Source organism: Pecten maximus, chromosome 6, assembly GCF_902652985.1.
Source record: "Pecten maximus chromosome 6, xPecMax1.1, whole genome shotgun sequence".
Lineage (NCBI taxonomy): Eukaryota > Metazoa > Mollusca > Bivalvia > Pectinida > Pectinidae > Pecten > Pecten maximus.
This window is the reverse complement of record NC_047020.1, coordinates 31,398,970-31,424,420: the sequence shown is the minus strand read 5'-3', so window position 1 is coordinate 31,424,420 and position 25,451 is coordinate 31,398,970. Positions and strand designations below refer to the sequence as shown.

At 32.9% G+C, this 25,451-nt stretch overlaps 1 protein-coding gene across 2 annotated transcripts in view; it reads right to left on the bottom strand.

The window, feature by feature from the left end:
• Positions 1–7,538: 7,538 nt before the first annotated feature.
• The window catches only part of LOC117329527 (glutamate receptor-like), a 117,894-nt gene continuing 99,981 nt past the window's right edge, over positions 7,539–25,451 (bottom strand). Inside the window, exons 6-17 of one of the 2 annotated variants that reach the window (XM_033887511.1) lie at positions 22,411–22,548; positions 21,743–21,907; positions 20,927–21,034; positions 19,984–20,097; positions 18,198–18,431; positions 16,951–17,297; positions 15,757–15,955; positions 15,118–15,365; positions 14,559–14,670; positions 13,369–13,506; positions 12,007–12,114; positions 7,539–10,510 (exon numbers count right to left, since the gene is read on the bottom strand). In XM_033887511.1, coding sequence (XP_033743402.1) covers positions 10,433–10,510; positions 12,007–12,114; positions 13,369–13,506; positions 14,559–14,670; positions 15,118–15,365; positions 15,757–15,955; positions 16,951–17,297; positions 18,198–18,431; positions 19,984–20,097; positions 20,927–21,034; positions 21,743–21,907; positions 22,411–22,548 — 1,989 coding nt within the window. In that variant the 3' untranslated portion in view covers positions 7,539–10,432. The remainder of the gene's footprint in view (positions 10,511–12,006; positions 12,115–13,368; positions 13,507–14,558; positions 14,671–15,117; positions 15,366–15,756; positions 15,956–16,950; positions 17,298–18,197; positions 18,432–19,983; positions 20,098–20,926; positions 21,035–21,742; positions 21,908–22,410; positions 22,549–25,451) is intronic. The other variant, XM_033887513.1, reaches the window with a different exon arrangement.

Here is a 25,451-nt window from a genome sequence, read left to right as displayed (position 1 = left end):
CACGTGATATTTTGCAATTGTAAGTGATCTTAAATCTTTATATGAATGATTAAAATATATACAGAGGTCTAGAATACCTGGTAAAGCTATCGCATTGTTCCATAAGATAAATAATTTTTGTATGCATTGACTTTTTTATAAAAGCTTTTTTTTCTCTCTTTTCCACCTTATTTCATGTTGCTTTCAAAACAATGTTCGGCCGAATGCTATTTTATACCATTAAAACTGACAATCCATGTTAATTCGTTTTTAAATTTCAATAATGCTGTTTTTGGTGCACGATGTGTTTCCTCAAATGATGTAAATTGCCGACGGGCTATACATAGCCTTCGCACAATGGTTACACTGAAAATATCATAAATATGTCATGAAAATGTTTAAATGCAGTCTTCGGAAAGATATTTTTCTCCAACAAAATAAATGATTTATATGGCGTATCGGTATTACTGTGACTTGAACCAATGTCTTCATTAATGAGTGTATTCAACTCCAGGAAGACACATCTCTTAACACCAAATAAAGAGGAGTATTCCAAACAGCGAATAGTCGCTAATTAATTACCAACGTATAATCGGTTAAAATGCCTTAATAAGCGAAGACATGAAATCTAATGATACCAATAATTGATGCTAATCTTACACTTGTATTTTTGACAGAAGAAAGAATGTCAATGTATCTGCTGACAAAGGGATTTGTGCGAGAACTCATTGTAATTTATCATTACAACACTAGATAAACAGGGTGTGATTATATCACTACGCCGCGAAACATCCTTCCCATCTCCAGTGATAACTGACAATTGTCCGTATCAAATGATCGCTCAAAATGTCATCTTGGGTGCCGACTATTTTGTAGATGATCTGAGATACAGGTCTAGTCGTTTTCAATGAGCAGTTTCATATCAAGCATTTTGTTGATAAAAATGTCTTCTATTTTTTCTTTAGCTCGATCTAGGTTCGTTCTGTAATTTCAATAAAAGCATTAATTGTGTATTGATTATGCATATTGATCGAAAGCATACTCCAGACTGCTGATGATATGAAATACAAACACGTATATGTTATACACCATCTTGGAATATGCAAAAGAATGATGGTTTTGTCATATAAATGCCAAAAGGTTCTTTTTATTGAACTTAAACACGTTCATTTTATGTAATTTATCACATCTATTGTACTCTAGATACAACTGTTGATGGGTTTATCAGCCAATCGTTATGTTCTTTTATCGTTATCTGACGGGCTATTCGAATCCCCCGTCGTCCGTCCGTCTGTAAACAATCCCTGTTATCGCTATTTCCCGATAAGTACCAAGATATTTTTTCGCAAACTTAGATTCAGAAAACAAAATGGCCGTCAAGCGACCATCTAGGATTATGGCAATTAAAATTTGTTATCTCTTTTTCGTGGAAAGTAATGTACGAAATGATCTCAAAACTTAATTATGTAGGATCCTCGTGGTCCCAAGTATCGGATATAAGGGTGCCTCATTATCAAGTACTCTGTCCATCTGTCCGCCCATCCTTCCTTACATATTTTTCTTGGCTGGTAAGTAGTCATTGACAGATTTATGTAAAATTTGGTCAAAATGAGAAGTTCACGAAAGTACACACTGATGTAAAATATCAAGGTCAAATATCACGGTCATTATATCCAAAGGTCAAGGTCACTTTAATAAAGGTCAAGTTTAATTTTTGTATCTTTTTACCGGTGAACAAGTTATGACATTTTGAAGCAAACTTGCTCAAAATTCAACAGGGAGTTAACTGACAAATGGCCAAGGTCACCGCGAAAAATATCAAGGTCAAATTTTGTATATTTACTGATGCATATTTTGCAGGGATACTATGAATTACTTGGTCATAGCTAAACAATGAGTCAACTATCCAAATGTCAAAGTTACTGGGTCAAAGGTCAACTTCTGTATGTTTTCACTGATGCTTTTTTTGTGATGATGAAGCAATATTGTAACATTTTGTTATGACATTTTAAAACAGTTTGCCAGAATGAAATAAGGAGTCAACCTAAGTCTTGATAAAAATATATCCCTTGTCTGATGAAAATTGTGTTAAGACATTATGAAGCAAAGTTGATCGGAATTGAACAGGAAGTCGACTTTCCGAAGATCAAGGTCGCTGGGTCAAGGGTAACGAAGACTATGTTACAAAAGTAAACGGCAAAGTGGATCTCTGACTATGAGCCTGACTCTTATTGGGGTGAGGTATTCAGGATTCTGACAAAACAAGTCAAATCATACATGATACAGAAGTTTATACTAACATTTCTGTTCTCGTTAGTCCAGCAAATACATGTATGGAGATGGATGCCCTTGATGTATGTTTTGTTCCCTTGCCATACGATGGGTCCCCTTGCTGGCCTGTCACTGCTCAGTGTTTTGAATTTGATTTTGATCCAGAAACGAAATGGTCGACAGCTGAAGTTTAGTATTATGATTTTTAGTTCGCAAAAGGTTCTTCTCATATACCTCTTTTATTCCATATGTAAGTTCCCCTTGTCCCAGATATCATATACAGGCTACACATGGTCCCTAATTTGATATTGAGTCTGATACAGAAAACAAAATGGCTTGGAGTTGGCGTCTAGCTTTCCTATTTCTAATTCACATAAAGTTCTTCTCTAACATATCTCTTAGATGTCATATGTATGTTTCCTTGAGATTAGATAAGTTAAGGCAAGGCAAGATCATACATGGACAAAATAAATATCATATGGTGGGCGCCAAGATCCCCCTTAGATCTCCTATTTCTTATTAACATTGTGGGGTAATATGTTCTGAATTCAGTGAATCAATATTTTATTTCCAGTTAGGGATTGCGATCTAATGTTAAAAGCAACTACTGATATACATCATCAAAAATATTTATTACAAATTCAGAAAATAGATCATATTCACGCATGGTTGTATCAAAAGTAGAATATTGATGATTGTTTCAAAAAGCAATAAAAACGGCATAGATAAACAATCTGTGTTGTTTTGATCCCACAGCAGCATTTTGACAATATTAAAGATGTATCTACATTTCAGAAATAGTTCTTCAAATATCGATGAACTCTTTCGTTAACTACAAGCAAAAATGTACTTTATTCACAGGCTTTACCATTTTAAATATTGGCATTAGACACAATTGTAAATTGAAAACTATTAATGGGAACATTGATCCATTTGGAGTCTGATCCGATTTGGGTCCTGCCTACTACGAACTTTCCAATGCTGGTTAATACGCTTATTGGAACACGCATACATAGCGTAATATCCGAAATAGCTACTGTTAACCCAATTTTATTCTGCATTGACGAATAATCCATATGTTTTTGGGTATCTTTTTTTAAAAGAGGATATATTAGACTCCCTAAAGAACACATGACCTGGAAGACAATGTGAAATACACGAGAAATGTCACAAATGACTAGAGTATAAATCAAGAGTGATATGCTTTGGGCTGCACAAAATGGACAATTACGTAAGGCTTTATCGTAACATTATATACCATAAGAAAGTCATTCTGATAACAAGTTATGTGACAATATTTTATCATTACGTCCATGGAGGGATTCTCACGTTAATTTCAGGGTGATATATCTCTAGGACATTGACACAAAACTAATATTATTATACTTTACCAGTATACCATATAACTTTTTCGCTTTTTCTGAAACCCGGTGCAATTATAGCAAAACTAAATATGTCCTTGAGCAAGCAAATTAAGAAGAGCAGCACATCGACAAGTATAAATATTTAATTGCATTTTCACCCAAGGCATGAGTTAGGTAATCTTCCAACAGCTCATTTATTGTACAGTATGCAATTTTTGGAAACATGAAGGATAGCATGCAATCGAATCGAGCACTTCGGCGTCGCTCTGTACTGGAACATGATCTGATTATACAGACATTCTTTCCTAGAAACCAAACAAAGAGCAACAACTCTAACGGGACGTCTACACCTGATCATGTTTGATCAGATAAGCCGATATCTTTAATGAACTTTTTTGTTATCGAAAATCTTCCAATAAGTAATACTTACATTTCATCTTGTTCCAGTTATGAAAAGGTCGTTGTTTACATGCATCATATAATTATTACATTTTTCTTTTAAGGTACCATACTACAGTTGTTTATATATGGCTTACAAAATAGTATATTATGTTATTCTGGAACATTTTCTTCAGGTCGGTAAAGTAAATATGATAGAAGTTAAATGGAATAATCAGTTTGATATTTAAGAGTTTAAATATCATATTGGTTGTGTCATATAGCTTCTATCATACAGTATATTATGTTAATTTAAGAGTTTCTAGCCAATCATGTTAACATGCCAAATAAATACATTAATTTTTAAGATCAGATTTTGGATGAACTTTCACATATATATCAAATTATTTCCGTTACATTTGAGCTCATCGTCGATCTTGTTTCATATGGATTTTGTTATTTTTATTTCTATTCCTGTGCTCAGATATACAAGCGCCCCTTTAGACCTTTGATTTCTTGAACCATCTATAATCTAAAATTTGTTGTTTCAAGTCATTGCTATATTATTACCCAAATGATAACGACTTTTACGACAACAGATAAGTATTATACACATTTTTGAAATACTAAAAATACAAAAACGTTTATTATGAATTTATTTATTTAAATGTTATTGCATATCCTATGCCGAGCTTCTTTTCTTGTTTGATTTTCCCTTTAGTAGGGACCAACAACCAATTGAAAAAATATACTTTTGCAACATCTCCTTTGTATAGAAATTTGAGACAGGGATAAAATGTCTGGCAGCCACTGATTGGCCAGTATGTTATTAAGTAACAAAATATATATGTAGCCTGATAGGTAAATATCCATAAGAAATGTTGATATAAATTCTGTAATTCCGATTGAATTTTTTCCCAAAAGTCCTGGTAATAATAATAAACGGGTAAACATTTCAGATTTCTGAGAATTTTGACTGCGAAATTCACCCATTTTGAAAATGGCTACCCTGGCAATTTTTTTAGCTGAAGGACCCAACTTTTTTTTATTACGTGTTATATGAGACCTTAAACTTTTGTCATAAACCATAATCGCCATATTATTTTCAAGAATGTTAATGATATACTCCAAAACGTTAACACTAAAGTCTAAGGAAAAGCAATTGGTTGGTTGGTCCCTAGTACCTTTTATTATCTATTGACCGTTGAGTAGTTTGTTTGTGTGTCTTTTTATAGTAGAAAAAAACACTTGATAATTACTACATGTGTGTAATTTGATGCCGACCATCAGTTAAACTCAGCATGCCCGTTTTGTTTCTTCCGTAATTGGTCATGAATTAAATATCTTTTATAAACTTGATTCATCATACAAACAAACACTGTTTTGCCAATCATACGGACTATTTGAAATTGTCAATTTTTAAAGTCAATGCACAATTACAGCGTGATATCCTATAGATATGTTTCTGCGTGATTTCATATTATTCAATCATTTTCATACTTAAATAAGGCTAAGAAGTAAATATGCTATCTAAGCTTTTGACGAGAGTACATTCTGATGACGCTCATTAGAAACGCAACATTATTTTTTATATTAATTATGCGTAATTACACTTTTTATCATTAATGGACATACCTTTAACTTTATCTTCATTACAATGAATCGCATGGATAGCAGTTTCTTTTGTGGTATAATATTATATAGGTTATCCATTGATTACCGGGTAATTAGGTATTTTTGTAAATATTACAACCACTACCTTTGCTGTCCTCTTACCCAACATAAACTTAATGGGTCATTACTTTAAACTTCACATTTAGCTTTGCGTTAATTGGTTTTAATTTATTTTTAGGTTAGCCATCATGCTCCGTCCGTCGTCGTCCGCAGTTAAACTTTTACTTTCAAAACGCCACTCCTCAAAGCGGATTACTACCAAATGGTGTGGAATATCACGGGGGAGGGTGATGCTATTTTATATTAATCGCGCTTGATCGACCCCTGAGGACAGAAGAGCGGGACCCAAAAAGGGGAACTTTACTGAAAGTTGAGTAGATTACAACCAACTTTGGCGTAAAGCGTCATCGAGGGAGGGAGGCTGGTGCGACCCCTAGTATCTGTTTGGCGAGACCGCAAAAGGGGAATTTTGATTTGTATGACCCTGGTGTGACCCTTTGGACCAGTCAAGTTGAATTTCGCTTAGAAATACTACCATTCCTTAACCCTTGATTTTATTACAACGCAGTCTAGTGTGAAAGTTAAATGGGAGAGGTCAATTATATTTATTATAAATGGACTGATGTGACCAATCTAGTCCGAGTGGTGGGTCACCAAAAGGGGGGATTTGCTGTTATTTTGCATTAAAACTCCAAAACCTTTAAGTGGATTTCTATCAAATTTGGTGTTAAACAGCATTGGGAGATGATAAGCATATTTGATATAAATGAGGAGGGCATGATCTATCGGGACAGAGGGGCAGGGTCCTAAAGAGGGAATCTTGCTGTAATTTATAAATGAGACATCACCGGCTTTGAATTTCACAACACAAGATTTATACAAGATTGCTTATAAGACAAGCAGCAGTAAGATCATTTCAATATCTTAATGTATCAATGTTTAACCTTTTGTTCAAAATTCTAATTTGATCACACCTGAAGTTTGTCAGTAAGGGATCCATGTAATGGAGTGGCCCTATGACAATGATTGAGCATTAGTTGTTGTACACTTGTGCTAATGTAATATTGAATGTTGTTCCGTAATTTCATATAAACTTGACCCATATTAGACCTTGATATGTATGGCGGGTGACGTCGATGAAGCAGAATACGCTTTCTCTTCGAAACACCTGGTCTCATTCTCTATGTACTTTTTCAACAAAAATCTATATTTTGTTGATATTTTGCCTCGTTGGTCGATTTTGAGTTGGAATTATGATTTTGTTATTATATAAGTTGTCTTATATCCCAATAGTTTACAATTCCTAATGTATACTCTCTCAAATATATTGCTCACCAAGAAAATACATATAATTGCCTTTACCGCTTGCAATCCAGTGAAAATCCCTGTTTTCAAAAATAATCTGGCTTTATTTATTAATATCGTTTGGAATTGAATGTATTTATAGTACAAAATAATTTTCACATGTAATGTGTTACAATGAATTGTTATTTGTCTATCTTTTTTTCTATTTTGGATTTCAGATAGAGCAAAGCACATGTACAATATGTATGTACAATACACCAAACGACGTAACAAAAATCAATTACTAGCAATTTTCTGAAATTTTGTCGATAAACTGGAAAACACATTTAGACATTGGGATTATAAATGTACAATAGTCCCTGTCAATCTATTTTCGCGATTTCTTGTATGGCTAGACTGTATCTAGACTGAATTTGCGAGAATATTACAAACTATACATGTCATTTTTCTCATATTTGTTATCTACATGTATGTCAGTCTTTGTTATTCATAAAATCCTTTGTGGACATCTAACTTCAAATAAATAATCCGTAGGAATCGATTATTAAAAGATGACACAAGACTGAATGTTAAAAACTTGTTAATCTTTATTGTACTGTGCAAAAACAAACTGGGAAAAAAGTTGCAATATAAATTGTGATACATTTAACATTGAGTAAATCCTTGTTTATTTATCTTTAGTTAATATTTAATCAACAGATTGTACGTCATATATTATTTCATACTGCACGTGCTAAACAATTAAATAGAAACCTCTCAAACAGGCAAATAATACGCCAACCTCATTTACTCCATTCACACTTTGTACAAACCTACACACATAAACCCAGATAGACAAACAAGCGATACGCAAGGTTTCGTCAGACTGTTTCTTCATAAGTGTACAGATTGTAAAGATGACAATAAATGTATTTTTTTAATGTCATTCGTTTTTTTATCAGGTTAAATAAATACGCAACTATTTCAACGTAATTCAGTCTGATGTATGAAAAATCGTTATTTATTTTAATTTTCATTTATAAATTTACATTGGTATGTTTACAATAAATATGAAAATAGTGAAAAGGGGAAATAAAAAATTAATACATTTTTATTTCGTTTATTGATTGTAAGTCCAACCTTTTCATTCTTTGATATTGGTATTTTGGGTATCAGCACACAAGTAAAGAGGAAAAGTAAAAATTAATCAATAGTGCCGGTAATACACTATGACACATGTAAACGTTTATTTAAAAATTTCGTCGACAGTGACGTCATTGCATGACGTAACACTTTGAATGTACAATATAAATGTGAATATAGCTTGAAAAAAAATAAGTCAGAGCACAATTATACTAAATAACGTAGGTATGAATTATGATTTTCATATACATATTATGATATATTTATATAATGAGTCTGAATGTAATATGCTTTTAAAATCAAAACTGAAGATAATGTGTCAAATTAGTAAAGCAAACACATTAATTTTTGATGTTATTTATATCGTGATCAATATCAATCATTCAATTATTACACACCATATCTTCCTTAAGCAATTTATTCATGCGCATGTGTATTTGTCGGCTTCTGGGCAAATATCACTTTGAATGCCCAACTGAAGTAATTGCAGAGGAATAGCAAAACATAAAAATAAGTTTATTAACTTACAACACGATACTATATCTAATCTTTACACATAAATAACAATACATCTATTGAGTTGCGAATAAAGCAATGTCTGTGAAGGAGATATAAAAACCTTTACTCATTTTGAACAAACATTTTTTAGAAAAGAAATGCTTTATACATACATTTGCCCACAATTAAGATAAATGCGTAAATAAGAAACTTACTACGTTTTCAAATGAGACATTGCATTGAACGATAAAGTTTGAATTCTAACAAAATTCGACGATGCAAGGTTGAATAACGTTTATGTACAGTTTTAAACATATTGATGAACGGTTACAACAAACGTATTGGCATTATGTAACCATTCACTTCTTACGATGATATACATGTAACAAACATACATAATCATTTACACTTTAGTTATCAAGGGACCAATTTGCGGTTATCATATCGCCAAATAACGCTTGCTATTTGCCAAGTGCTAGATGCCTTTGTAGTCAATAAACAATGTACAATAATTGTTGTCATATCGTATAAGAGTTTCCTCATGAGATGTTTCGTGATTCATTTCAACTAAATAACATCAAATTGAATGAAATATGGACATGAAAAAATGTTGAGGTCGACACAAATGTTTGTTCAGTATTTCAAGACAGCTCGTATCACTAATTTAGTAAATTATCATTATTTGAAAAGTAGGTATATTGGCAGCACTAAAAGGGTGACGTCACAATATTTTCTGTTTAATAGGTACTGTAGCTTTATTATGACCACTTGTTTGGTTTGTCTTATTTGTACTTATAATATCTTCTATAAAAATCAAGCGTCCGTTCACCCCATGTTATTTTGGTGTTTTGTATGGAACCGAAATGTTATAATGTGTTCGATTACATCTCGGCTAATATCGCTTAGACATGTTCGCATATCACCCTCCATACAAGTCCAGAATTGTAGATACATTACATAAAGGATATTGGTTAATCACTTTTCAGAAAAAAAAAGACAGCAAAGGTTAACCTTCATAATATCATTTACATGTTCGCGGGTTTTTTCAAAAAAGGCAGTTTTGTTTCAAGTTGTTAGTTTGAATGGCGAACTATATGTTTCCCTGTGGTAAGATAATCAATTAAGCATGGAATTCATGAATGGTGTGATAAATGGCGACAGTGTAAGAAAGACATAAACCATACCAATCTGGTCTATATGTGGAAACTAACTCACAACCTCCACATATGGCGTCATGCAGTTTATAGTTCTATAATGCAGAACAAACTACACATTAATATAATGAAAACATGTATGGGTAAACTAAATAATTTCTCACGATTTATATGTCATTACATCCGTGAAATCAGTAAACAGTATTAATGCTCTCCATAGGGTTACACTGATTTGTTGTGTTGCCACTCAAACATACAAAGGTTGTACACCATCCCTTGTCAGCAGCAGATCGATCTATGTAAAATGTAAACATGTCCATGCCGTCACTTATAGAAGTCCGCAGTGTTCTAAGTGCATTGTTGGAAGAAACGCCGTTTTCCAGAACAGACACCCACTTTATGGTTTCAAGTCCTGAGAAAAGTGGCCGGTTGCGGATTGTTAAATATATATTACTCACATCGAAAAAAAAACCGCTTCCTTCTTTAAAAACATCTTTTGAAATAAAGGATTGATTCACCACAACGTAGAATGTAAATAATGCTTCATCAATTCCACAGTTTTCATTAATGTTGTTCGTGGTTAATTTTTAATCTTGAAGTGAGATGAGACTAATATCCTATTATTCAACGAAATCATAGACGTCATTTTAGATTGTCTGATGACATCAGCATATCAATATCGTGACGTCACACTTGGGTGTGTGTATTGTTTGTATCCGGATAGGGATCAAATCCGGGCAGCTGTGTTGGTCCCGTGTATGTATACTGAAAACCAAAGGTTGGGATAAGTACACTGGAAACAACAACAGGAAAACAACACCAATCACAAACATAAAAATAAATATACAAAACTGTCACGAAGGTCATTTTCTGAAAAGGAAAGATTGGGAAAGGGGAAAATATAATTAAAGGATTGCGCTAGTGTAAGCCTACCTATTAGTCTAGCAATACAAAAATTCATCTAAAACAGATAAACAAGCAGTTTATTGAAATGGATTCCAGCGCACCCTTGTTAAATAGAAAATATTAGAATTAAACGTTAACCAAAATGTGTTTTTGTATGTTTGAATTCCTTTGAAGTGTAAATATCAAATTATCATCAATTTAAAACCGCTTATACTTCCCTTTCTAATACTAAGTAACACTAAAACTAGGTATGCCTAACCTAATTCAAATCGGACTACACAACATCGTCTGCCTACATATGTTTCTACTGGATGTCATGGGTGACACGTGACAAACACAAACTACGAACAGCTAGACATCGAGGGCCACTCGGGTAAGCTCTAGTTTTTTTCTCCATCAAACTACACAATATCAAAACTCTTAACACCTGCCCGTGATCCACCATATGAGAGAAATGTAGAAACAAACGGCTGACATTTTAAACTGTTGAATTGAGATAGTGTGCTTTGTCAAGTGCGCATATCCAAGTGTCTTTTGAGAGTAGTGCCAACTTACATCATGTATTATCATTTTAGCAATATACCTTAGAATTCTAAGATTTGCTTTTTAATACAATGTTCATGTAATCTCCAAATTTAACAATGTTTGTATTACATAACTATCTGGTATGGTGGTTGTACTTTGAAATATTCAAGTAATGAATATGACATTACAAGCCCTTCGTTATGAAGTAATATTAAAAGTTAGTTATGTTGTATTTCATTTCAGATAACTTATTTCCTGACTTATTTATGTTCTTTCGTCAATCTTGATTGCTTGTCTTCCGGTTCAGGTCGGATATGCTGAGTATATAGTGCTGACACATGGAAGACGCGTGGTGTGTTTTAGTTGTAAAGATATTCCAATCTAAACATTTATAAACTACTTTAGGTGACTGTTTTAACAATAAGGTTTTACAAAACGAAACATGATCATTCACTATCCTGTTGTCCTGCTAGATTACATTCACATTATGACCCATTTTCTTTAGGTAAAATGAATAGTCAATGCGTTATTTTAAATGAGAATCTAGCGCATTGCAGCGAGTCACAAGGAAGGATGTATCGAGTATATAATCGACTATAAAGCCATCGATACTAAATATGTGTTAAAAATGCGAAAGTTTTTAGTTGAAAAGAACTGGTAATGTCAATCAGATCCATTATTTTATACGGACACATCCTATAGTTGGTAACATTCCTTGACATAAAGTGTAAATGTATTTCATTAGAAATGTTGTTTTAGTTATTTTATCAACCATACTATTTCTACGTTGCATTGCTACTCGTAATGGATCCCGGGCAGTACAAACGTACCGTAGACATAGTTTTCCTGATGGGAACACCAGCATCCGAAGCATCTTTATCAAAAGAACCTCGGAACGAAAGACGAGCCTTGCATCGTAAAACTGACCCAAAAGATGTCTGTGAAAATATTACGGATAATTAAAACTTCGTTGATTTCTTATTTGTTATTATATAAGATCTCTACAATTATGAAAATATCAATCGATGATTTGTTAATCACAATATCGATAACAAGGGTTTTTAATATGTTTGGTCTCTGAATGTCTTAAAAGATTAGAAAAAGGTGTTTGATAGCAGTTTTAGAAATGCGATTATTTATGAAAGAAAGAATATGTTGAGATGCGCTGAAGTGAGCGAACAATGCATATTGCAAAACCAGGTGTGTCATTCAAGAAAGATGCGAAACGATATTGGTAACATAACAAACAAAATTAAAACATGAAGAGTCATAAGTATACAGATATAAATAGTTATTCAAACAAGCAAATAGAAACATTCAATAATACATGTAAAGTAAACGTAATTTATCTACTCTCTCATCGAATATGATCTCTGTATCAATATGCCAGTACAGTTTATATTAAATAGCATGATACCCATCAGAACTTACCTTGTCTATCTATATGTATACATATGTAATAATAATTCTATTTTCTTTGCTACACTTTATATGTCGATCAGTATAACTAATTTAAAGTATGGTGCATGTTACAATCGCTATTTTTGGAAATCATGCACAGAGCGATGGATTCATGATCCACATTGAGTAATATCATTTAACTTAAAACCGTTAATTGTATCTAATTGATAATAGAGTACAAGGTCATGCATTATTTCAATATGTGGATATAGTGTGCTCTTGGGAGTCATACTAAGAGTAGTTATGTAGAAGACATACTTTTGCCATATTCACAAAACCGAACCTACTGATAATTCATCCGGAAACATGCCATTCAAGCATATATAATCAGTAAATAGCAGCTGCTGTAATCTAATACGAAATAAAGTTTCGTTTTGCCTCAATTTATTCAAATTAAAGTAAAACAAGTCATATTTTCGTGAAAGTAGCATGCGATTAAAAGGGAAAGAAGGGGAGTTCAGATATTTGTTCGGAAAAAAACATATCACGATTTTACCCTTTATTACATCTATGAATCAACGAATAATTCAGCAAACAAATGAGTAAATTTTAATAATTGTTATCAATAGTAATTATTTGTAAATTACATATACTTTAGATTCGGAAAGCCTGATAATATTTAACTGAATTGACAAAATTATTTCCGTTTTTTTCAACGAATACTTTTAGAATGAGAAGCAAAGATCTTTTAACTTATTGCATTGCTATATGTGGAAATACTATGACCTTACCTTTGATTTCTTAGAGTCTACGACAGATTTGTAAATAAATTCACAACCGGCTATTAGTATAGCCAGCGTCAGGCCTGATATGAGAATGTAGAATATTCCAGCAACATTATTAAGAGTTAGTGCAGTCTGACCTCCATCCTGAAAATATATTAATATAACATCTATATACGTTTCACACCGGTTCAAAACAATCACTGGACATATTTCACTCAACAAAAAAATCTTTTTTCGTGCTGCGTTTCATGGCACTTCATAATGATGAAAGATGCTACAGAGTCTACGGCTTAAACACTGCCTGTCACAACAAATGCATTTATTGAACCTGCGGTAAACATACCATCGTATTAATACCAACACATGAAACAAAATTATAACGTTGTCCTTATGATAGTTGTTTTTAACGTTTTAATCCCAATAGAGTAACAATGTCCTGTTGACTTTTGATTGGCAGACGAGTCGAAATTCGCGAAGTGAAAACAGGCACATCACGCCCAAAACTGTTACATTGACGAATCAGTCGTGAGGGCTAAGTGGTTATATCGGTGAGTACCGATATGATTATAACGAGTTCGAATCAAAAAGAGCTTCTCTTTTTCTCATTTGTCCCAATTCTACATTCCACTAATGCTGTCATCCTTGCTGGCAACTTGAATACTTGAAACTTGAGTATTGACACAGACAATATTTAACGAGGTACTCCAACGACCAAGAATACTCGGTTTTTAAATGTTAATAATTGTAAATACATTGTATAGTCTTAATTTATTATGTTTATTTGAATATTACATCGAAAACAGTTACTCCACAATGTACGTTATGTACTCGATACACCGAACCATACACATGGTTATACCTTCACACACATGGATTTGCCTACTATGTGTACCCCATGAACAAAATGGTTTGGTTTATTTTGTTTCACGTCCTATTAACAGTCAGCGGTAGAGGCAGAGAACAAAAGAATTAAATATTTAAAGTTAAAAGATTAAATTAGAATCTGAAACTTTCTGCGGATGTTTATAGTATTTCACTATGGGTATTATATGAAAATATACAAAAGCCTATTTTTGTTTTAAATGGATAATAGGTACTTTTTGTCGGCGCTTCCGCATTTGTAATATTTTATTTTTTCTAATTCAAATCGTTTAGAAGATAAGGTATTGATATGAAGTTGTATCATTCACACTTACCGATGCGGTTCCCGGTGATGGACACTCGGACCGGTCATCCCACCATCTCTTTTTCAGTTGCTGAAGCTCACCAGATTCTCGTAAATGTAGTACAGCCAACGTCAGTTTATCTCTAATAAATATATTGAGATTGTGCCTATCAACTCATCACTTGAGTACACAGTTTATTAAATAAAACTAATCACATAGCAACATTGAATAAACAAATCACGAAGCATATGAAGCGTATTGACATTGAAATAATTACTCAACGTCATATCGCTGTAAAATAACTATTACAACTGATATTAATGTTAGGACAAAATATGTGTACTTGCTAGTTTAGCAATAACATTAGCGTATTAATGCGTATATTTCAAATTAAAAGTAAGCTGGTTTGTTACTTAATTTAATTAGGTATTTATCACCAAATGTTATATAACTGGTATAGTGTGAAGACTCCATACTAAATAATCATGTTGCTATGGTAATCGTGTGTAGTTTATAGTTTGTTTAAATGTTTGATTTAATATCTACCGTAGTATAGTATAATAGCCAGCCAACTAATTATAGTACGTACCGAAGAGGAGATCCAACTGGAGTGGCGATACCATAACCTTTGGAGTCCAAGTTTGTGCCCACTTTCATAGTATCGCATGGCTTCCTCATATTGATGTATTCGTTCATAGTTGATTCTACTAAATAGGCATATTTCCCATTGGATTTACGCACTCTGGCTATGCCCGCTGAATTGTTATTCACAAACACACTTGGAGTTGCGGATGTCATGTATGCCCACATACGCTCGTATATGGCGACTTTGGAATACTGGAAAGGACAAAAAGGTATTCGTTATATTAAATATGTCCAATTTTAGGTTATCTGGATGTGGAAATAGTCCAGTAATTGCGAGGGCCGAATGACATCGAGTATAGGAACAGTGGTTTTTTTCTTTCTTTTTTTCATTAGGAATGAACTTTGTCAAAAACATGTTTGCCATTGTCACGAAACGAGTATACATGTATATCATTATATTCAAAAATATAGAATTAGTAGGATTTCAAAATTAATAGCAATTTACTCAGATTATTCTGGGGCATTGACTTTCACATTTGCGAAGGTGAAAAACTCCCAGTCAAAATTATGCCATTCATTTGCTGAGCAGCTGTATATAAATAATGGAAAAGTATAAGTAGAACTGCATATAATTTTGAAATACCTTGAAGAAATCCTTTGTTGTGCCGGAATTAAGCACACCGTATTGTATATTAGTCTGTTTAGCTAGATCCTCGGCAGATTCTATCGGCGTATTCATCCTCTCCACCGTGAGGAAAGCCGCCAGGTTAGCGGTGTAGGATGATATGATAATGAGAGTGAAAAACCACCACACACTCCCAACTACTCTTCCCGATATTGCTCTACAAATAAATAGCAAAGTGAGACATTTTATCATAGATGTAAGAATTTTTCAGACAAACAAATTAAAGTTTGTTGACAAGAAATCAAATCAAACATTATCTCGGGAATTACTAATATAAAGGTAAATTGGTTAAATATCTTAACAATTCCACAAGGTATACAAAGGTCATAGGGGAAAGTAGATGAGAGAGAGTTGTCTCTCTTTCATATAGCTCTATTATGCGGATATATTCAGCGGTGTAATGCATAACAGTTTATCATATTGTCAGCCATTTAAACAGATTGAAGTGGGTGTTCTATTTTTAGAATTAAAACATATCGACAAGGATAAGCTAAGACTGATTTTTATTTAGAATCACTACTCATTTTAAAGTCAGTTTCATCAGTATTATTTTTAACTGGTCAAATACAAACAGTATAAATTTATTTAAAGCATATATAACTGTATCTGTGTATATCATATTCATTAAACGATGCTTTCTTCTTACAAATAGCGAGATCAGTTTAAAATATAGTGATACACGAGCCTATACAGTAAAACATTTTCTATAAATATATGTTTACGGGTTTTAAACCACTGTTCGACACGGTAAATATGTGTAAATAATGTAAGCAGACAAAGCCTGAGTAGAGTCACTTGTATCCGAGTGACGTGTCCAGGCAACCTTCTGCTTACGAGCAGTAATATACGCGTTATTGTAGGACCTACCAAATTGTAATTAGCATTTACAACACAATATTCCAGACACTTTAATTTGTCGTTATTAAGAGAACGTGTTGGTGTTATGATGTACACACACATGCATATATCTAAATATTATGAGTGATAACATTTTAAAGAGATCTTTACAGTTATAGTCTCTTCAAATGCTTAAAACATTGCGTTAAAACTACGCTTGATTAGAATCATACTGATTTCTTTGTTAACGGTAGTGAATATCTATATCTATAACTTATACCACACTTTTGCATGTTTTCTCATACATATACTTACTTTGGTGATATATCACATCCTTGCTGCATAAACGCCCCTAATGAATACCAGAGACTGTTTGATATAGTAAAATCGTTTGTTATACTGGAGTCATCTTCCACATGCCATTCTGTTGGACTAAAGCGGCTCACCAGAAACAGTACAACACTAACACCAACATATGCGAATAAAATACACATCCAAATCTCGTAAGATAACGGGTCCATAAACGAGAACACATGCGCTTTGGCATTGCTTGGCTTCTTGATCATAATGCTGATTCCAAGACTCATAAATGGCTTCGTGAAATCTACAACTCTTTCTCTTGCTGATGAAATTGTTATGGGTGCAATAGCAAGATCTGCTTCCTGCAAAATATACCACAGCGTAACTTTTTACACACAGTTAGTGTTTGTTGTACAATTTAAGAAAAGGCTAGACAGATTAAACTAGAATGCAATCACGTGCATATGTTATGATATTCATTTTTCTGTATAAAGCTCATAACTATATATTACGGAAACAAATATACAAAATCTCAAAAACATATCATAGTTGCACGTAAACTAGTATCTTTATTATATATTCAAGGTACATAACATGTAGCAATGTATTGAAAGTTTTACGTGATATTTCACTGTGTGTACTAGTACTTCCATGCTCCGGATAAATAATAATTACATTGAAGATATTGTAAATCTATTGTTTAAACAAAATATTGTGTTATTACATGTTTTGTTATCAAACACTATTAATGATTGATAGAGGTCATTGGAAGATGAAAATGTGACATTTATTTTGTAACATTTAGTTTTTTGTGGCGGCGATTGCTATAAGTTGATTTCTTTTGTATTCCGAGAAGAAATTGAATGTAAAAAGTCAATTGTCACAGACCAAAACAAAAAAAAACACCACAAGGTTTCGAGATATACAGATTAGTGACGACTATTGGGAAGTTTAACGGTCGACATTATGGGGTCATTTGGATGTATTAAATTTCTTTTTGCAATTAGAGATCAGACGTGCTCGATGCTAGGGTATATGCCTATATATAGCTAGTAGCTCTGGTGCCCTTCTGATTTGATGACAGGTGTCGTCGATGGAGCAAAGGACGTGTTTTTTCCAAGAATCTTCAGCTGATGTATTTTGTTGATAGTTTGCCCTAGTTTTATTAAGTCCTGGTTAGAATTACTCTTTCGTTATTATATCGGTATAATTCTGTTGTTTTTGTTTGTCATATTCTTATGTTTAAAACAATGAGATCTTACCCTTCGTGTGAGTTCTCCTATCATTCCATTCCACGTTCCATTCTCAACCTTCGTCCCATAAGTGAGGTCTTTCACTAAACATATGTCGTATGTAAAATTGACATAGTCCGCTATTCTTGCTGCCAGATCTATACAGAATCCTTCAAACTTGTGTTTCCCACATCGTTCCTCCGGTGACATATAAGCTTCATATTTTGTCGGTGAGCCCTTCTTCATCATAACGTAGGGTGGATCCTAAATAACCATTGACATATACTCGTAATATATATATAACATTTTTGCGCTCATTATGATTTTGCTAGATGCATGTTTTGTTTGTTTTGTTTTTACTGTATTATCACCACTATTCTCTAGGTTGAATACATGCATTAATATGATTAAAATTTTCCATATGCTCTAGAGTATGCATCGTAATGCGGTACACATTATCAACAATTCCTTATTAAACTTTATGCCAAAACGTTGATGTATGTGATTGATTTAGTCGGCATCATGATCTTATTTGAATATATTTTCATTTTCGGTGATTATTTTGTATTTGCTCCTTCCAACGAAATTCTTGTTTACACATGGGTAAACGATTGTCTGCCACGGAGGAATTTGACAGTAAGGTCGGGGCACCGAATCGCCACACACGCATTATGCTAGTTTTTATATTTTGTGAATATATATATATTTTTTTTAATTTGACAATATTTGAATTGAAGCTGTAAATGTTGACAATATCTCAGGAAAATGGAACAAGTGGATGATATTATTGTAGAACTATATAACGTTTACTTCCTGTAGTTGATAATATTTTCTGCTAAAGTGGAATTCGCTGTTTTGCTATTCCCTCAATTGTCAGTCCGTATAACGTTCAATGAACGACGATGATTATTTGTGTTTTTAAAGAAGCGTCATTCAGATTTATATATATTTATATATTATTTTGTATGACGCCAGTATTCTTTGTTGTTTTACTCTGCAAATGATGAATACTATTTAAATTTCCATTGTATTCTTTTTTGTTCAAATAAAAAATAATTAATTAAACTTATCAGTTGATAAGAATATCTATCTACAAATTGATAGCACACTTAACCACAGATGTATATGCGTTGTCAATAATAAATTATCGTCAAAGTTTTACATGTATATATTTTAAATGCAAAACCTATTGGATATATTAAGTAATTATCACACACATAAAACAATCTTGTTGTTATATCAACGCTGATAAAGTTATATTTCTGCACATGCATTAATGGTTCGAATCATGTAAATAAGTTTTTACAGGAACTGTAATTGTAACCGATTTCAGTTTACTACGCGGATGACTTCATAACTAGATGCCATGATGTTTTGGTTGATGTGATATTAAAACACTGATTCATTACTGTTAAATTGTAATTTCACCGTGTTCAAAAAAAACAGAAATGCATGAAAATATCTTATCATGGCTTCTTTAAAAAGGGATTTTCTTTCTTGGTAAAATCGCAAATGACATACAAATGAAGTACATGAAAGTAAGAACCACGCATCGAACCCACGCAAGCCGAATGGTTCATGGACGTATTTTTCAACTACTACCTAAATTTTTCTCTTAGTGTATCTTTTTGTATTTCATAGTGCAGTTTATATATCATGTGATTGTATTTGTAGTCTTTGTGTCTTGATAAAGGGCTGATTGCCTCGAAAATGTTACATTTTCCATTGTTTACACCGTTGGAACTACTTCTTTGCCTCACACATATAAATATATATTGACAGACTATTTATAGTTATAAGTTATATGTTTACTTACCAACACTGTAGTGACGATTTTGGTCTCGTTTATTGAAGATGGATTTGGATTGGAATTTGGAACCACCTTAGGATCATGGTGCGTCAGACCTCCTTCACGAGTATATTCCCCGACCTGTCCTTACGTAACACACATCATGGTGATCAATTTAGCTCGGGCTATACAATTTTTTAACTAAGAGACCATATTTACATACTATAATCTACGCAGTTTGGCATAATTCAGTTTTGCCGATAGGAGGAGGTGTACTCTTATAACAACTGTTTTGATAGCTAAAGCATTATGTTTTTAGTGACCGTAAAATCGCCTTGAAGGTAGTTTCAGTAGACATTCTTTTGAATAAGTAAATCATTATTGCAAAATATGTCCCGAAAGTGTTTCACTCGTGATTTATAGGCATTTTAGAATTATGAAGGGTCATTTTGATCGAGGTCTAGTGGTTGAACCAGTGTTTGATACTGACGTTTCAGGTGATTTTATGTTGCTTTCGGTGGAGCCTTGACAAAGAATCTCAAGGCCTGTATTAATAACTGCATGTCCATAAATCTTACAGAAAGATAACAAAGCGTTTTGCCCACATACAAGAACGTGCTCCATATTAGCCAGGACGATCACTTATATTCCGAGCTTTTACATTTTATGTTAATTGTGCGAGTATTACTTTGACCTCCGACTGTTTTCGTTTTCAAATAAATAGGCATTGCTTTTATGATACCGTCGATCACTGTATACCTCCGCCTGTGTCATAAGTCAACAGTATACATTATCATGCATTCTTAATTTCAAAGTGGCTCGATACATTCTACAATGAACAACTACTGATAAAATGTTGTTTTGCACCCAATTTTAATTTACATTTAAAACCTGATAAAAATTTGTTAAATTACACACAATTACATCACTATATTAGTATATGCCTAATTTTAGCGATAGAAAGGATCACCTTTGCTTTCTCCATATTCAATGTTGTCTGGATGAGGGGGAGCTTGAAATTTTTCCGGAACCCTCTATCATCAAACTGCACTGTTCCAGTATAGCCGTTGAATGCTGTCTATAGGAGAAATTGTAAATGGAAATTGAATTAATATATACAGTATGGTTGACGGTTTCAAAGGATAAAGGTTTTCCTTTGACAATATAAACATGTATCATTATAATTAAGATAATACATAAGCACTTTGATAATAAATACTGTTAACCAACTTATTTTTTGCGGCAACATAATTTCGCGTTTTTATGCCTCACGACATTTTTGCGGTGGTTAAATTTGTGATTAACATTTTTTTAAGACCTATTTTTCATTCACGAAAATTAATCGCAGGCGAAAATATATGTTAGGTCGTTTACAGTATGCATGTTACGGTTGTTATAACAATACCGTCGTTTCAGTTGTAAGGTTATTATAGGCTCTACTGTTTCCAAATTTTACTCTGTCTCTATAAAAAAAAGGTCTTTAATTAAATAATAAACTCGTCAAAAACATGTTATGTCGCACTGTTGAAATGTATTACAGGTGCCATTATTCACCGCTATATTTCATCTATGTTTGACATCATATTATGATTATAAATACAACCTGTTATTGTACAGTGTATATACCAGGTTACCATAAACCGAACTTTCCTATATTCAGCAAATACTGTGGCGAGTTATTGCAGTTCGTTAGAAATAAAATAAGAAAGGTATACAAATCTTCGTTTGCCACACATAATCTGAACAGCAGTTCTAAAAATAAAACTGACCTACATAGACTACTTACATTTCTTAAAGCCTTCATGAAGTTTATACCAGGTGCCTCCCTAACAGTTGCGTCTCCAACTCTGCAGTTTACGCCGGGTCGTCTCTGGTCATGACGATCCGTTTTTAAATTTTTCAGTGCTTTGAGTAATAGACGAACAGCGTCAAGAACCAGTGCCACTTCAAGCTATACCAACAGTATTTAATTCAAAATAAGAGAAATGACGATTTGTGAAAATACGTGAACAATACAAAAACTACGTTACACAGCATTTACTTTTCAATACTATGAGGCATGCGATCGTATGGATTAATGGTAAGATTGTAAACATAATTAAATTTGCAATTTAATGTAAAAGAGAATTTGAAAAATATGCTAACAGTAATGTGTCAATATTGAGTGTTTAAATCAACATTCCAGTTTAATAATCAGTTTTAGCTGCAATACTGTTTTCTTCAAACCTCTACAATATAAATAGATAAGAGTGGAACTGTTCTATATTTTAAAGAATTACTCAAATTTTACTAAATGCCTCAAAATATATAGGTATGGTTCAAATAATTGGTAAATGTATTCAACAAATATACATATAACAACATATAAGGGTGCCTGATTTCAGGCAATATGGTGGTATATCAACTTGGTGTAAAAATATTGACCATCAGAACACATTTTAAAGATATGCATACGGTAATCTTTTCGTTGCTAATTCCGGAGTAAATATCTCTATCTTTACTCCTGGCTGGGCCATCCTTTGTTGCATTCATTTGGAAACCAGTCACGTTTAGCCCACTTTTCAACGGCTCCTCACCCATGTCATTTATATCCTAGTTATAAAGATAATAGGTAATGTAGTAATGGCGACAGTACCGACAGGAGGTAGTGTTTATATATAATTGGTAATGTAGTAATAACGACAGTACAGACAGGGGGTAGTGTTATATATAATTGGTAATGTAGTAATAACGACAGTAGACAGGAGGTAGTGTTTATATATAATTGGTAATGTAGTAATAACGACAGTACAGACAGGAGGTAGTGTTTATATATAATTGGTAATGTAGTAATAACGACAGTAGACAGGAGGTAGTGTTATATATAATTGGTAATGTAGTAATAACGACAGTACAGACAGGAGGTAGTGTTATATATAATTGGTAATGTAGTAATAACGACAGTATAGACAGGAGGTAGTGTTTATATATAATTGGTAATGTAGTAATAACGACAGTAGACAGGAGGTAGTGTTTATATATAATTGGTAATGTAGTAATAACGACAGTAGACAGGAGGTAGTGTTTATATATAATTGGTAATGTAGTAATAACGACAGTACAGACAGGAGGTAGTGTTATATATAATTGGTAATGTAGTAATAACGACAGTATAGACAGGAGGTAGTGTTATATATAATTGGTAATGTAGTAATAACGACAGTAGACAGGAGGTAGTGTTTATATATAATTGGTAATGTAGTAATAACGACAGTAGACAGGAGGTAGTGTTTATATATAATTGGTAATGTAGTAATAACGACAGTACAGACAGGAGGTAGTGTTTATATATAATTGGTAATGTAGTAATAACGACAGTACAGACAGGAGGTAGTGTTTATATATAATTGGTAATGTAGTAATAACGACAGTACAGACAGGAGGTAGTGTTATATATAATTGGTAATGTAGTAATAACGACAGTAGACAGGAGGTAGTGTTTATATATAATTGGTAATGTAGTAATAACGACAGTACAGACATGAGGTAGTGTTTATATATAATTGGTAATGTAGTAATAACGACAGTAGACAGGAGGTAGTGTTTATATATAATTGGTAATGTAGTAATAACGACAGTACAGACAGGAGGTAGTGTTATATATAATTGGTAATGTAGTAATAACGACAGTAGACAGGAGGTAGTGTTTATATATAATTGGTAATGTAGTAATAACGACAGTACAGACAGGAGGTAGTGTTATATATAATTGGTAATGTAGTAATAACGACAGTAGACAGGAGGTAGTGTTATATATAATAGGTAATGTAGTAATAACGACAGTACAGACAGGAGGTAGTGTTTATATATAATTGGTAATGTAGTAATAACGACAGTAGACAGGAGGTAGTGTTTATATATAATTGGTAATGTAGTAATAACGACAGTAGACAGGAGGTAGTGTTTATATATAATTGGTAATGTAGTAATAACGACAGTACAGACAGGAGGTAGTGTTTATATATAATTGGTAATGTAGTAATAACGACAGTACAGACAGGAGGTAGTGTTATATATAATTGGTAATGTAGTAATAACGACAGTACAGACAGGAGGTAGTGTTTATATATAATTGGTAATGTAGTAATAACGACAGTAGACAGGAGGTAGTGTTTATATATAATTGGTAATGTAGTAATAACGACAGTATAGACAGGAGGTAGTGTTTATATATAATTGGTAATGTAGTAATAACGACAGTATAGACAGGAGGTAGTGTTTATATATAATTGGTAATGTAGTAATAACGACAGTAGACAGGAGGTAGTGTTATATATAATTGGTAATGTAGTAATAACGACAGTACAGACAGGAGGTAGTGTTTATATATAATTGGTAATGTAGTAATAACGACAGTAGACAGGAGGTAGTGTTTATATATAATTGGTAATGTAGTAATAACGACAGTACAGACAGGAGGTAGTGTTTATATATAATTGGTAATGTAGTAATAACGACAGTACAGACAGGAGGTAGTGTTTATATATAATTGGTAATGTAGTAATAACGACAGTACAGACAGGAGGTAGTGTTTATATATAATTGGTAATGTAGTAATAACGACAGTACAGACAGGAGGTAGTGTTTATATATAATTGGTAATGTAGTAATAACGACAGAAGACAGGAGGTAGTGTTTATATATAATTGGTAATGTAGTAATAACGACAGTAAGACAGGAGGTAGTGTTTATATATAATTGGTAATGTAGTAATAACGACAGTACAGACAGGAGGTAGTGTTTATATATAATTGGTAATGTAGTAATAACGACAGTAGACAGGAGGTAGTGTTTATATATAATTGGTAATGTAGTAATAACGACAGTACAGACAGGAGGTAGTGTTTATATATAATTGGTAATGTAGTAATAACGACAGTAGACAGGAGGTAGTGTTTATATATAATTGGTAATGTAGTAATAACGACAGTACAGACAGGAGGTAGTGTTTATATATAATTGGTAATGTAGTAATAACGACAGTACAGACAGGAGGTAGTGTTTATATATAATTGGTAATGTAGTAATAACGACAGTAGACAGGAGGTAGTGTTTATATATAATTGGTAATGTAGTAATAACGACAGTACAGACAGGAGGTAGTGTTTATATATAATTGGTAATGTAGTAATAACGACAGTACAGACAGGAGGTAGTGTTTATATATAATTGGTAATGTAGTAATAACGACAGTACAGACAGGAGGTAGTGTTTATATATAATTGGTAATGTAGTAATAACGACAGTACAGACAGGAGGTAGTGTTTATATATAATTGGTAATGTAGTAATAACGACAGTACAGACAGGAGGTAGTGTTTATATATAATTGGTAATGTAGTAATAACGACAGTACAGACAGGAGGTAGTGTTTATATATAATTGGTAATGTAGTAATAACGACAGTATAGACAGGAGGTAGTGTTTATATATAATTGGTAATGTAGTAATAACGAC